Here is a 15,964-nt window from a genome sequence, read left to right on the forward strand (position 1 = left end):
GGTAAAACCCTTAGAGCAGTAAAGACCCGCATTATTGAACATAGGAGTTGCATTAAACGGAAGATTGAATCCGCTCCCCTTGTCGAACATTGGTATTCAGCAAATCATTCAATTTCAGATCTAAAATTTTTTGTCTTCAAAACCATGATCAAGAAATGGAGAGGAGGTGACCTGGATAGACAACTGTTACAGGAAGAACAGAAACTTATTTTTGACCTCAATACCTTGACACCTGATGGACTAAACAATGAGATTGACTACCGGCCATTCTTATGAACAATTTCTTCAATACAGTCAATATCTAATGCATGCCCAGACAATCAGCATCGTGCTCTATTAGCATTTTCCGCCTTTTTTATGGCGCCCTTTTCTCATTTTTCAATTTTTTATTTCATCATTATCATCTACAAACAATTATTTTTTGATATTCCACCCCTTTTTTTATAACTCATATTTATTTCTTTCACGTTATAGATAAGATGATTGCAGTGTTTACCTTCATTTATGTTATTGTCCCATTTTGGCTTTTTATTTTCTGCACCTTTGTATCACAATTGCTTGTTAGTTCCAGGAGTGTTCATATTTCATAACTTTTATTTTTTCATTTTATTATTCATTTTTTCGGCAACTTCACCCCCCCTTTTTTTTTTATAAAAAAAAGATAATTTAAATTTATCATTTTTATTGACACTTCATTTTATTTTAGGGATTTAGCGTAGCTTTTTTGTGCTTTGCATTGTTAATTTTTAATTTTCTTCATTTTTTATTATTATTTATTCTTTATTTTCCGCTCACGTTGTTTGTTGTCAAATTTTATCCAGTCTCCGTTTCCCAGATAGCAACCACCGTCATCTTTTTAATCCAGATAGGGTTGGTTTCGTTTCTTTAGGACTGGTGCACCGTCATCCATTTATTTTTCATTTATTTTTTATTTATTTTTTATTTATTTTGGTATTATTTCAGCACCATCGCAAACTTTTTATATCATCATTTTGTTTTTGTTTTTAATAAGGTTTCGCCATTTGCCCCCTTTTTTTGGTTAGTTTTCTTGTATCACAAGTTCGTTTTTCCTGTGCATGTCATTTCCGTTTTAGCGCTGTTTTGTTTACTACATTTCATCCAGTCTTTATTTCCCAGATAGCAACCACCGTCATCTTTTTAATTTAGATAGTGTTGGTTTTATTTTTCTAGGACTGGTGCATCGTCATCCACTTATTTTTTTATTCATTTTGGTATTATTTCAGCACTATCGCAAACTTTTTATATCATCATTTTGTTTTTGTTTTTAATATGTTTTCGCCATTCGGCACCCTTTTTTTATTGGTTTGTTTTCCTGTACCACAAGTTTGTTTTTCCTGTGCACGTCATTTCCGTTTTAGCGCTGTTTTTTTACTACAGACTTTCTTTAGCATAGCACATCAGTTTTTCATCCATATTTTTTAGTTTCACCGTGAATGCATTATTATTATTTTTTCACGCAATTTGTATTATTTTTCCCAGTATCATCGGCATTTCCTTGAGTACGTCATTTCCGGTTTAGCACTATTCGCTCCCGTGCACTTTGGCGGTTTTTGTTTTTGGCGCCTTTTCTTGTTTATAGTGCGGTTTTTTTCAAGGCTTATTTTTTCAACAGCATCACAAGCAATGCGTGCGGTGCTTCTGACGGTACTTTCTTTAAAACAGTCTTTCTAAAGGTCAGTATCGCGAGTAACTTTTACATTTCAGCTTTTTCCATGATTTATTCCTCTGGTTTTTTGGTTGTGTGTAAGCTTTCATCCTTTCATTTTTTATTTTTGTTCATGCATTACTATGCCATTATGTGTGTAGCTCTGAGTGGCTTAAGCCCAACCACTGCCCCTGTTTCATTACATCTCTATTTGTGTTTGAATTCCCTGGTTTTCATTTTCAGTTTTTCTTTCCTTTTCATTTTTTGGCATCATCCCCGTTTTTTTGAGCACACTTTGCTGTGGATACATTTTTAATTGCCTATTTTCAACAGACTACTACGTTACGCCTGAAGGATCATCTTCAACGTTATTCTGCAACACTTTGCCCTAGAGGTCAGTGTTCCTCACTACATCTTACAACCTTTATAACATTCTACCAGGTGTCATTCACCTTATTTCATGCTTCATATCTCCTGACAGACTGCTGTGAGATCTCCAAAGGTTTATCATCATCATTGCTCCGCAGCACTGTGCAAAGCAGGTTAGTGTCATCTTTAAACACAACATTGGAGTTTTTTTTATCATTAACTTTTTTTATTTGCATTTTTTATTTTTGCTTTCATTGTCTGACATTACCTTCATGTTGGACATCTAAATTTGCCATTTTTTCTATATAATCTCATTTGTTAGTTTCGCATCACGCTGAATAGTAATACTTTTTCTATTCATGGTTTCCACATATTTTTGGTTTATTTGCTGTCTTTTCATGTACACTGGTGACATTAGATTACATATGTCAACACACTATGAGGCATATTTTCAAAGCACTTTGGGAGGCTAAGTTCCATAGGTTTCTATGGAACTTTGGGAGGCTAAGTGCTTTGAAAATATGCCTCATTGTATCATTGACCAACAGTTTTAATATGCATGTCACTTTGACGCTGTATATATTATGGTACCCAAGTTTTCATGTCATGACATTAAGGTCTTTAACCATTTCTTCTGCCTTTTTACAATTTGTAGTTTTAAATGGTTATCGTTTCCCCCAATCAATACATATGTGCATTTTACATTCTTTCGTTTTTATTGCTCAAATCTACGTGTGCATATATGTTTTTATTTATATAACATATGTACGGTGTTTTTGCTTTCAGAATACATTATTGCATCACCATTTTACATATAGTACATTTTTGTTACTAGTTCATTTTTTGTGTATTTTTAAACTCCTTGACCGAATTGTTACACATATATTTTTAAAGTTTATAAGTTTATATAATTTGTAAATTCATTGTTTTAACTTATTTATGTGCACTATATTCTGTCTTTTCTATTTTATTATATATAAATGTATGTTTTTATAGACTCCTGATGCAGGCCTGACGGCCAAAACACAACGTTGTGTCGAGTCTTCAAATTATCAATAAAATTGTTTATTAACAAACATCCTCCAGTTTCTGGTATCCTTGGTCGCTCTCCCACTTTTTTTACACTATATATCGGAATCCCACATTTTCATTAGTTTCCCCTTCTTTCTTGTAATAAACACTCTATGCAGCAATTTATATTGGGTTTCCTGCCAGTCTACAGATTTGACCATGTCATACAGTGTCTTATAAAATGACCAATATTGATGTTTTGTGTATTCAGTGCCCAGCTCCGCATTCCATCCCTCCATATCACGCAAGGTGTCCACCTCTGAGAGGGCCATTTTCAGTAATTTGTACCAATTGGATAGTCTATTTGCCCCCTGTGGCATGCTGTGCATCAGTCCGTCTAAACTCCCATACTTCCATGTATCCCCGTATGTCCCCATCATTTGGAACCAGTAATGTGGCACTTGCATATAATGTAACATATGTGTTATGGGGATCTGCCATTTTTCCCTTACCTGGGTAAAGGACATAAAAGTGTCCTGTCCTGGCATAATCAGGTTACCAATACTGCCACACCCTTTGCTTTCCCACTGCTGAAAGACTGATGGGCCCATCCCTGCTTGGAACCCCGGTAAGCCAACCATCCGTAAAAAGGGTGATACAAATGGACATCTGGAACAAAAGATAAGACATATTGAGGTGACAGTTTTTTTGCCTAAGAAAATGTGACGGAGGAAGAAGTGTACAAGGTTGCCCTCGGAAGTAGGAATTCACATTGGACAAATTTTTCTCTGGGATTGAAAAATTACATCAAGTAAAGCAGTGCTTTATAAAGAAAAATGATAAATAATCAAAGTTTTGCGGTAGTGAAATTCCAGTAACACAAGGATTGTTAGAAGATTGTATTATTGTTAGATTGGTATGAATGTGGAGAGTGCATGGTTGATATTGAAGAAAGGAGATTTTTTTTATTTGAGAAACAAGGAAATTGGACATTTTGCCATAAGGATAATACAAATTGGACACTATAACTTTGGAGTAACCCCACAGACTGTGAAAATCTTATGAGACTGTGCCCCTGTTAGGACAACTTGGATGTTCTGAGCTAAGTAAAGTTTTCTTCGTGTTAGAATTAGAATTCATGTATCAGGAAGGATGGAAGTTTAAGCAATCCTAGGAATATTATAAGAGTCCTTGCTTGATTCTGAGTTTTCTTTACTTGCAGGAAGGCTTTTCTTTTTGAATGAAGATTTTAGTCTAGTGAGGAATGGTTAATTAGTGTCTGGGTGATTTATATTCACAGTGAGATTTAGTGTTGTGGGTATTTGGATCTGTATTGTGTTAAATATTGTTACCCTCCCTTCCGTTTTTTATGTTTAAACGGTTTTTATTGAAACTTCAGCATATCACAACTGTTCAATATTCCACTGTGTTATTCTTCAAACATATCATGCTGTATATGAACAACTCTATACAATTTAGCATCCTTGGAATTTTACATTTCTCCCCTAACCCCACAATTGGCCCCCCACCCCAGACTTATCCATCTACAGGCTAACAACATAATTCAAGTCATTGTCCAAGTATGTTGACATTTCTCCCCATTCTCCTCAGCTTAACTTTATACAGAATTTAATACCTCTCCCTTACCAAATCCTGAACCTCCCCTCCTCCCCCTACCCATTCCCACCCCCCCTCCCAGTGCAGCGCTCAAAGAGCCCGTCTCAGCTACCGATTCCAAGGAAGCTTGTTCAGAATTTGACTTCGCGCCCTTGGCGAGATTATGTCTAAATACACCCCCCAAACTGCTAGAAACCTCTGCTGCCTACCCGGTGACAGACCTGCACCTCTGGCCTCCCAGGTCATTAATTCATGCAGTTTATTCCTCCAGTGCCAGAAGGAGGGAGGGTGATCTTTCGTCCAACAGAGGAATATACATTTCTTCCCTAAAACACAAGCCTTCCCCAGGAATATTTTTTCTCCTCTTGTGCCCACTCACCACTGGCTAGGTGCACTAAACAACGCCTTCTCATAAGTTAGCCGAAATGGTCTGCCTATAACCTCCTGTAAGAACTGAGATATTGCTGACCAGTATAGAGAGACCCTTCTACATTGCCACAAACCATGATAAAGTGTAGCTCCTGCCCGGCTGCATTTCAGACAACCTTGTGAAGTCACCACCCCCATATGGTAGGCCTGTCGTTGCGAAATGTAGGCCCTGTGCACCGACCGGAAGTGACATTCCTGCAACTCAGCATTATGTACCATCTTAGGACCACTTTGAAGGGCCGTTAACAACAATCTAACTGATACGGTCTGCCTACGTCTGTACTCCACCGATCTGCAAGCTTCTGTAGATCCCGGACTTGATCCCGTCTACCTAATTCTCTGTGAAACCATGATGTCGACGCCTGACCTGCAGCGTCCCCTTCCAACAATTCGCGCAATTGCTCACCGAAGCCAGGCAACAAGCTTCCACCTGGTAGCGACCTCACATAGTGAGCCAGTTGAGCATACGCCAGCATACTCGACGGGTTCCTCCCACAAAGTTCTGCAAAGGCCGGATAGCCCAAAAGAGAGCCATCCGGTTGAAGTACGCTTTCTAGAATAGTCACCCCTTTTACTTTTAATTGTTGGAACACCCTATTGTCCTGTCCTGGGGAAAAATTCAAATTCCCTTGCAGGGGCAGCCACACACTACTCGTAGGATTCTGTCGCCATAACGGAAGTAATGTTCTCCACAATTGCCACATCGGCCTAAGCAATAAACTCCTCCTGACTTGCTCTGGTAGTTGTCCTCTAGTAGCGTGTAGTAATGAGGCCACATGCCATGGACCAAAGTAACTCCTTTCCAAGTCCATATCTGTGTAATTACTGGTGCCCAACATCCAATCTCGCAAATGACGAAGCAGACATGCTTGGTTATACTTCCTGAGATCAGGAAATCCCAACCCTCTGGACCCAGTGCTACCTACCAAGAATTTCCACTTCATTTTCGACTTTCGTCCCCCCAACAAAACTTTGCTACTATCCGGTGAAATGCCGCCAAATCTCTGCAAGTGAGCCAGAGAGGCAATATTTGAAATACATAAAGCCACCGGGGAAAAATTATCATTTTAATCAGATGTATTCTACCCAAGAACAACACCGGTAGAGCCGACCAATTCGCCAATTGTTCCTTCATCTCCTGTAGTAACTTAGAAATATTAATCTTATATAATATTGAAGTATCCATTGCTAACTGGATGCCTAGATATCTAAAGTGCCCTAATGCCCATCTCAGAGGGAATCCACTCCCTCCCCCCCCCCCCCCCCCACCAACTTCTTAGGGTATCCGACCTTGCTAACGCCTCTGATTTCATGAGGTTTAGTCGAAAGCCGGAAAAATCTCCAAATTCTACTAAGCTTTCCATGAGATTAGGCAATGATGTCTTAGGGTCCATTATAAGCATTAGTAAGTCGTCCGCAAATGCCGCCGATTTAAAGACATGTTTCCCTATGTTAACCCCTTTTATACCCTGGTTAGATTGTATCTCCCGCAGCAAAGGGTCTAAGGTTAAAACAAAAAGCAGTGGCAATAGTGGGCACCCCTGTCTGGTACCCCTTTTGATCTGAAATCTATCCGATATTACTCCATTTGCCCACACCTGTGCCTTCGGATCTGCATATAAGGCTCGTATCGCTTTCAAAAATCCCCCTCCTATTCCATACGCCCTCAACACCTCATACATAAATCCCCAGTCTACCCGATCAAATGCTTTTTCAGCGTCAAAGCTGATCAACAATGCCGGGATCTGTTCCCTTCTAACCGTTTCCAGGGCTGCTAATATCCGCCTCATGTTCTTCGCTATTACTCGCCCACAAGTGAACCCCACCTGCGGTTCTGCTACCAGAGAGGGAAGAACTGTAGAGAGCCTATTCGCCATGTTCTTAGCCAGAAGCTTCACCTCCGTGTTAAGCAACGAAATTGGGCGATAGGATTCCGGCCTATCCGCTGGCTTACCCGGCTTTTGGATAAGTATGACTTGAGCTTCATTAAGATGTTGGGACAGCTGTTCCTGCTGGATCATACTGTTGAAGACCTCCCTTCCGTTTTTTTAACACAGACTTTTCTCCCACTTCTTTATAATTTTTGAAATATTTTGGGAGTTTTTCTCTGTGTTTGTTTTCGGAAGGTGGTGGGAGCCTGTGATGGTAATGTTTACAGTGGAGCATAAACATCAGGCTCCCTGTTACACTGAGGCTATTTTTAAAAAATTTGATATATTTCATCTTTCAGATCTGAATCCCCATTGTGACACTATATTTGAGTGATGTGTTTGATAGTTTCTTTGTTATAAAAGTATTTTTGCAATCAAAGAAATGTGTAACACTTACTTAAATAAGGTAATGAATATGTGTGAGAGATTTGCATACAATGGGGACAGTGGGCATGCAGATCTGTCTCATACATATTCATCAGGAGTATCCTGAAATCCTAGCTCATTGGTGGCCTTTGAGGACTGAGAGTTAAGACCAAGGGTCTATCCTGTTGCCTCAGACCTTCTTTGGTCTCCAACCATCTTTTGTCTTGCCCTTTGCATTTGTCTCAAGCTGATTCTTCAATGGTAAATGCTGCCTTATTCTACATATCCTCCTTTTTCCCATCATTTCTCTAAGTTTCTCCCACATCTAAGTGTTGGGTTTCTGTTACTAGCTCTACACCATTTTGCACAAACCAATAAAGAAGCTGGTGCTATAAAATCACAAAGAGGCATATTTTCAAAGCACTTAGCCTCCCAAAGTTCCATAGAAACCTATGGAACTTAGCCTCCCAAAGTGCTTTGAAAATATGCCTCAAAGACTGAAAAATGGAACTGCAGCAAACTATTTGCATGTCGATACTGTGGAGCAGTTTCTTCACAAACTGAACAGTGAATTTGTGCTTTAGCAAATATTCTGATTTGAAGGAGCTATAGCAACATTTTTGATAAAATGATTAATGTGATTTGTCAAGAAGTAATCCCTAATGCAGCATCTTTAGGTGAAAAGTGGCCATGTTGGGCTTTCTGCATGAATCATTTATTTTCAATAAACAATATGTTTTTATTGGTGATCCTTTGGTGCTGTTCCTTTTTTTAGTTCATCGCCATTTTGGTAACTTTTCTCTGTATTGGTACTATCAGTGGTGTAGCAAGGGCGGGGCGGTGGGGGCGGTCCGCCCCGGGTGTCAGCGGGTGGGGGGATGCTCCGCTCCCGCTGCTGCCTGCCTCCCACCCTACCTTAAAAAAAATTTGTGAAGCGTCGTTGCAGGCAGCGCCTTGCGTCTGCCCTGCTTGTAAAAGAAGTAAATCTCTTCTCCTCCTCGTCGTCGGGTCTCACTGTGTCCCGCCCTCCTCTGAGGTAACTTCCTATTTCCACGAGGGTGGGACACAGTGAAGCCCGACGAGGAGGAGGAGAAGAGATTTACTTCTTTTACAAGCAGGGCAGATGCGAGGCACTGCCTGCAACAACGCTTCACAATTTTTTTAAGGTAGGGTGGTGGCAGGAGAGTCGGGTCGGGGTGGGGAGGGGTTCTCAGATGGGAGAGGGGTGTTGTGGGGGTTCTCAGATGGGGAGGGGAGGGGGTTCTCAGATGGGAGAAGGACTGGAGTGGGGAGGGGGTTCTCAGATGGGAGAACGGGACTAGGGTGAGGTGGGGAGGGGTGTTGTGGGTGTTCTCAGATGGGGAGGGGAGGGGGTTCTCAGATGGAGAGGGAAAGGGGTTTTCAGATGGGAGTAGGGGACTGGGGTGGAGAGGGGGTTCTCAGATGGGAGGACTGGAGTGGGGAGGGGGTTCTCAGATGGGACAACGGGGGTGGGGTGGGGAGCGGTGTTGTGGGGGTTCTCAGATGGGGAGGGGAAGGGGTTCTCAGATGGGAGAGGGGGATGGGGGCTGTCAAATGGGAGAAGGGGGCTGGAACTGGTGTCTGAGAAGGGATCATGAGGGAAAATGGGGCATACCTGGGTCAGGTGGGAGAATGGGTCGGGCTGAAAAGGGGGGCCCTAATGCAAGGCATGTGGATGAAGGGGGCTGGAACTGGTGGCTGAAAAGGAGGGTAGATGGGATAAGGGGGCTAGTACTGGGACTGGGGGCTGAAAAGGGGCAGGGGCTGAAACTGTGGGGACTGGGGGCTGAAAAGGAGACAGGGAGAAGTGGCTGGGGCTGAAGCTCGGGACTGGTGAGAGAAAAGGGCTTGGGTTGAAACTGGGGGCTGAAAAGGGGACAGGGAGAAGTGGCTGTGGGCTGAAGCTCGGGACTGGAGGGAGAAAAGGGCTGGGGCTGAAACTGGGGACTGGTGGGATAGTGGGGCTGGAACTGGGGGCTGAAAAAAGGGGCAGAGAGAGGGGACAGATCCTGGATGGAAGGGGGAGTGAGAGGGAAGGCAGACCCTGGATGGATGGGAGAGGAAGGACAAATGGTGGATTGAAGGGGCAGAGAGAAAGGGCAGACAGTGGATGGAAGGGATAGAAACGGCAAACAGTGAATGGAAGGGGGAGAGAGAGAGAGGGCAGACAGGGGCAGATGGTGGATGGAAGGGGCAGAGATAGAGGGCAGATGTAGATGGAAGGGGCTGGGAGAGAGGGCAGATGTAGATGGAAGGGCAGACAGTGAATGGAAGGGGGCGGAGAGAGGGCAGACGGGCAGATGGTGGATGGAAGGAGCAGAGATAGAGTGCAGATGTGGATGGAAGGGGCAGGGAGAGAGGGCAGACATTGGATGGAGGAGACAGCAGAGAGGGCAGACATTGGATGGAGGGGGCAGACACTGGATAGCAGAGACAGAATGAAGACAGATGCTGGATGGAAGGAAGACAGTGAAAAGAAGATGAGGAAAGCAGAAACCAGACAACAAACTGTAAATAACATATATATTTTTATTTTTTTTGCTTTAGGATAAAGTAGTATTGTAGCTGTGTTAATAAATGTTTATAATAGAACATGTAAACAAGGTAATTTTTTATTGGACTAATTTTAATACATTTTGGCTAACTTCCATAGAACAAAACCCCCTTCCTCAGGTCAGGATAGGATACTGTAACAGTACTATACTGTATTGACCTGAGGAAGGATGTTTTGGCCTCTGAAAGCTAAATGTATTAGTCCAATAAAATTGTATTATTTTATTTTCTATATTTTTTTTATTTCTATTTGTTAATTTGTAAAGTGGTGATTGGTACTTGTTAGTTTTTTTAAATTTACATCTGCTGTCTTTATATTTTGCACAATACTAGGGGACATTTTCTGTTTCTGTGGTGTTGCATCTTGAGGGTTAAGTTTAATTTTTGTCTAAATAGAAAGTTTATGATTACGTATTCTATAGTGGATTAGGGTGTATCTGTGTTTGTGAAAAAGACATGGCTTTCAGTTGGCATTGACTGTGCAGGATCGCCGATCTGTACTATTCTGTCTGGTTTCATTTTACAATAGGTGAATTGATGTTCTAGTGCTCAATGTAGTGTTTAAGATGCTTTCCTTTTCCTTGTGTGATTCGTAGAAATGACTGCTTATGGTATGGTAGAATTTCTCTATAGGTCCTGAGTGTTTTGAATTCTCGGCAAGCCTAGTACTAGATTTTGGAGGGGGGTGTTAAAAAATGACCAGCCCCGGGTGTCAACTACCCTAGCTACGCCACTGGGTACTATTTTTTTTGATGTTCTTATAAAGATGTGGCTTCCAGAACTGAACACAGTACACACTTTTTAATTTTAATTGTTAAACACAACTGAGCAGACTCCAACCTTTGATACTGCAGCAATCTGTGTTTCCAAGTGTAGAGTAGTGAAGCCATTAGAGCAGCCAGCACACAGAGACAAAGATAGAGCTAACTCAGGAACACAGCATACTGAAGCACAGAGAGGTTAAACCCACACAGGTGCAGTATACTGAGGCAATCAGCGCCATGCTGGAAGAGGCTAGCACTCAGACAGAAACAGAGCCAACTCAGAAGTAGACAGAAACCAGCACAGACACTGATTCCCAGAAATAGGGTAAGTCTGAGGGTGGTCACGACCACAGACGTAACATTTGATTAAGCCCCTCCATATGTTATCAAATTCTCAGAACCTAACAGACGGATCCGTGTTCAGACACTTGCCCTTGCAGTCTTATGCCCCTCTTCAAATTCCTCAAACTTAACCTGAAATCCTAAGAAGCTAGACACTGCATGCAGCACAATACCAGGAAAACAGAAAGAAATACGTTTCCTCCTATAGAGTGCAAAATAAGACAATAGATGTAAATTCTCAAATTGGACATATTCCAAACACTAAAATGAAAATAAAATGATTTTTTCTATCTTTGTTGTCTGGTGACTCTGTTTTTCTGATCATGCTGCTCTCTATCTGTTCTGTTAACTCCATTTCCAGGGCTTCCTGTCCATTTACTTCTTTACTTTCCTCCTTTCTTCTTCATTTCTTGCCCTACATCCATAAGTAAAAAAGCTGGGTCCTCCGCGGACTTGACTGGAGGAAGTATAGAGTGGATCCAGCTTTTGCCAATTTTCTCCATCCATGTGCAGTTTTTATGCTTTCTTCCATTTCCCTCATCTCCGTCCATGTGCATCTCCTTCCTCTTTCCTTCCCGCCATCAACGTCCAGCATTTCTCCTCCCCTCTATCCATGTTCATCTCACTTCCTGTCTCTTCCCTCCCGTCTGTTCATGTCCAGCAATTCTTCTATCTCCCCTCCCCTCCATTCATGTGCATCTCCTCTCTCTTCTCTTCCCTCCCCTCCATCCATGTCCAGCATTTCTCTTCTCTTCTTTCCATCCATGTCCAGCAATTCTCCTCTCTCCTCTGCTCATGTCTAGCTATTCTCCCCTCCATCCATCCATGTCCAACAATTCTCCTCGCTCCCCTGCCCTCCCCTCCATCCATCCAGCAATTCTTTCTCCCCTCCCCTGCCCTCCCCTCCATCCGTCCAGAAATTCTCTCTCCCTTGCTGTCCTCTCCATCTATGTCCAGCAGTTCTCTCTCCCCTGCCCTCCCTTCCATCCATCCATCCATGTCCAGGAATTCTCCTCTCTCTCCTGCTCTGCTCTCCGTCCATGTCCATCAATTCTTTGTCCCCTGCCTCCCTCCATCCATGTCCAGCAATTTTCTCTCTTCTGCTCTCCTCTCAATCCATGTCCAGCAATTTTCCTCTGCCCCCTGCCCTCCCCTCTCATCCACGTCCAGAGATTCTCTTCTCCCCCCTGCCCTTCCTCCTTCTTCCGCTGTCTGTCTGCTTGAGAGTCCAGGCCCCCAGCAGTAATCAGCCAGTACAAGACCCAGCACCAGCACTGAGGAGCCTTTGCGCCCAATGCCATGTGCTCGGGAAGGCCCTGTTAGTTCTATTCTTTCTGACATGTATGATCAGAGGGTTGGTACCAACAGGGTCTCCATGAGCAGATAGGTTCGAAGGCTGAGTGCGCTGGTGCCAGGCCTTGTACTGAGTGATCGGGGGCCCGGACTTTCAAGCAGGCAGCGAGAGGAAAAGGGGACAGTAAGAGGAAATGGGAGGTAAAAAAGGTGCTGGTACACTGTACCGGCGTGAACCGGCACAAAAAAAGCCTAGGATTTACTGGTCTACAGCATTGGAGAACCTTCTTGATTTACTGGTGTGATGTTTTCTGGTCCATTTTATATCAGTACTATTAAAGAGTCCTATATCAAGAGAGAATAACTGTACAAAATATTTATGCATCAAGATTCATTCTTCTTTTCCAAGAGGGAAAAGACCTCAGTGGCTCTTATATCTCATATAAGGAGAATATGGAAGAACCTCACAAGGTTACCACCATCATTGGACATAAAACCCTCTTTAACTCTTTTTCATATTTCACAGTGTGATAAAACTCGTACTATAGACACCTGCTTTTACAATGTTAGTTAAATATCACCATTATTTTCACCAATTTCAAGCAATCTATATGTGCTGTAACACTTTTATAGGTTGTTTGAAATTGGTGAAAGATAAGTATTTCAGATAGGCAGCTCTTTAATAGTATTGGTAGTATACATCATCTATTAAGACAGTAGTATATCCGTTTTATATCAGACCATGGAAACTTAATAGAACAAATAGCAAATATTGTTAGAAACTGAAAGTATCTTAAATTTATACATTTCTACTGTCATGTGAAGAGCAATTTTATAAACTAGGTGCTAACATTTATGCATTTGTAATGGACTATATTCAGTAAATGGTGCTCAAAATTGGGCACAGAAAAGTGGTATGAATGCTGACGCCCAAGTTAGGCATGTTGAGGCTGTATTCTATAACTATATGCGCAACTTTTCAGAATACCTCTGACCTGCCCATGGCCATACCCCTTTTGACTTACACATCAGTAGAGTTAGGCACCATGCGTTATAGAATAGCGTACAGCCATAAGAGTGTGCAAATTTGAATGAGTGCCAGTTAACTTTAATAATTGGTTGTTATAACCCAATTATTGATAGTTAAGGGCTTGTTACTCAATTAAATTGTGCACATATCTTGTGCCTGTGCCCAAATGTGGGTGCACAAATTTGAGTGCCATATATAGAATGCAGGAGTATTATATGGTTATATGCTAGTATTCCATCTAAGCACTATTCTGTAAATACCTGTCTATCTTGCATAGCGCATATCTGCAAGGGCAGAAAAGACATTGGTGATGCTGCTTTTAACTCCTAACCATTACTCACTTGTTCAGTACCCTTATTTTATCATCCCCACCTTAGTAATTCCCTTATCTCTTATTTGTCCGGTTTGTCTGTCCTAATCAGATTGTAAGCTCTGTCGATCAGGGACTGTCTCTTCATGTTCAAGTGTACAGTTTTTGCATGTCTAGTAGTGCTATAGAAATGATAAGTAGTAGTAGTGGGCGGAGATAGATTGCGCTCCCACTTATGCACATATCTTATAGCCATAACTCTATGGACGCTTAAGTGCTCTTACCTAGATGTTAGGCACGCTAGTACCAAGTTATGCTAGTATTCAGTAATGGAACCTACACACGTTTTTTTAAAAATATAGAATAGGGTCTTATTGTGTGGTCTCAGGACACCTAAATAGAAGCCCACATTTATAGAATTACCCCTATAAAGAATAATTTTTTGACAGGGTACCTGAAATCTCCTCCACAGTGTTAACACCTGCTTCAGGGCAGACATAACTGTGTACGTGTTTGTGCTTGTAGTTTATAAATTACTTGCTTAAGTGTTGATCCCACTCCATTTTCTTCCCCTGGGAACACCTACATGTATATTGCATAAAAATGAGAGCTATGGGGGCAATTCTATAACATTGTTGCTAACTGTCAAATTTATGCCTTAGCATTATTCTGTAAATATGTACCTAACTTACATAGTGTATATTTGCAAGGAAGTGTTCACATGGGTGGAACTCCCACTTACACACAGAATATATAGAATATTGTAAGTTAGACATGTATCGATGACATTTAGATGTCAGCAGTTACACTAGCTCTATAGCTGGCGTAAGTAATCACTCTAACACATATATTCCCAGTTAGGCATCTCCTTTCCTTTGTAGGCTACACACCTAAATATAGGCGCTGTTTTATAGAATTGTACTTTGTTTCCTGAATGCCTGCTTTTATTTTGAATATACTTCAGAGACTTTTATAAGCACCTGCTTGCGTGTTAAAATCTTCTCTACATTCTCTTGTAACTTATATAATTACCTCCATAATAAACATCTATAATTATAACATGGAATTACTCTGTTGCAGAGAACATACTGAGTCCAGGACCAAAGGAGACTGCAGAGTCAAGTATGAGGGAGACAAAGTATGGTGATTCCATGGAATGAAGAGAACCTCAAGGCATTGAGTGTCAACATAGAAGGGTGTGTTCAATATCAACAGGGGCTCTTCTGTTATCATTAGGAATTCAGTGATTGGGTGTTTGATGTCAGTTCATCTGCCCCTTCCCATGCCAACATAAAGCAGAAAGATTACTTCAGCTACCAAGGAGCAGGGTTTTGAAGCCAGTATATCAGCAAAGTACTTGTACTTCTTGGTAAAGAAGGGGCTGAAGACACTTACTAGAACTGTCCTTATTAAGCTGAGCCTATAGGGTTTTTTTCTGCTTGTTGGATTGGTTCAGGCTATATTTCTGCATGTGTTAGCGATGACTCACTTTGCTGCATATAAGGGCTTCTCTTAGAAGGGACATTACAGTTCATTTGTATGCCATGGTGTGTGCTCGAGGTTCTTCCTCACCCCTGCAATTCTATGACTATGAGGACATCAGAGTGAAACAAGCCACTTTATTTTTGGTTTGCTTTATTTTCCACACATTCAAACAAATGCTGATTGTGGCTTAAGGTTTTGTAATGAGTTGTATCATTTGTTTTCAAAATTAGGAGCTATATTTTTAAATATCTGGCTAATTAGCAACACACTGAATGGGAATCAGGCGCATTCTCCTCTGGAGAATTTTGTTTATTTAAAAACCTAACAACTTAAATCTTCATTTTGACTTCTTATGGGTATATGTTTAAAGGTGATATGTTGATGAAATTATTATAATAAAAAAGTACAAATCAAAATCTCTGTTTTCTTTTGTATGTATTTTTTGAGAACTGGAGCCAGACATGGTCTCTCCAGAGATGTGGCCTATCTTTACTTAAAGCCACAAAAAAATTGAATTATAAAAAAAAGCTTAATACCTAAAAAATAATATATGTAAAAAATTACCATCTCCCGATAATCCAGAGAATAGGAGACAAATCTCTCAAAGCATGTCCATATAATGTATGTAACCCCGTTAAGGTTAAATTAAGGGGTCTGTTTACTATGGCGCACAAACAGATTTAGCACATATAAGACACCGGTAGGAATATGATGGGCATCCTATCATTTAGCGCGTTCTAGGCGCACTAACAGATTTAGCACATGCTAAATGATAAG

At 41.3% G+C, this 15,964-nt stretch overlaps 1 protein-coding gene across 1 annotated transcript in view; it reads left to right on the forward strand.

Annotated features, from left to right (window-relative positions):
• The window catches only part of TMEM141 (transmembrane protein 141), a 79,813-nt gene extending 64,228 nt beyond the window's left edge, over positions 1-15,585 (forward strand). Inside the window, exon 5 of the mRNA XM_030206937.1 lies at positions 14,783-15,585. Coding sequence (XP_030062797.1) covers positions 14,783-14,862 — 80 coding nt within the window. The 3' untranslated portion in view covers positions 14,863-15,585. The remainder of the gene's footprint in view (positions 1-14,782) is intronic.
• The last annotated feature ends 379 nt before the right edge of the window (positions 15,586-15,964 follow it).

The sequence above is a fragment of the Microcaecilia unicolor genome, chromosome 6, assembly GCF_901765095.1.
Source record: "Microcaecilia unicolor chromosome 6, aMicUni1.1, whole genome shotgun sequence".
NCBI lineage: Eukaryota > Metazoa > Chordata > Amphibia > Gymnophiona > Siphonopidae > Microcaecilia > Microcaecilia unicolor.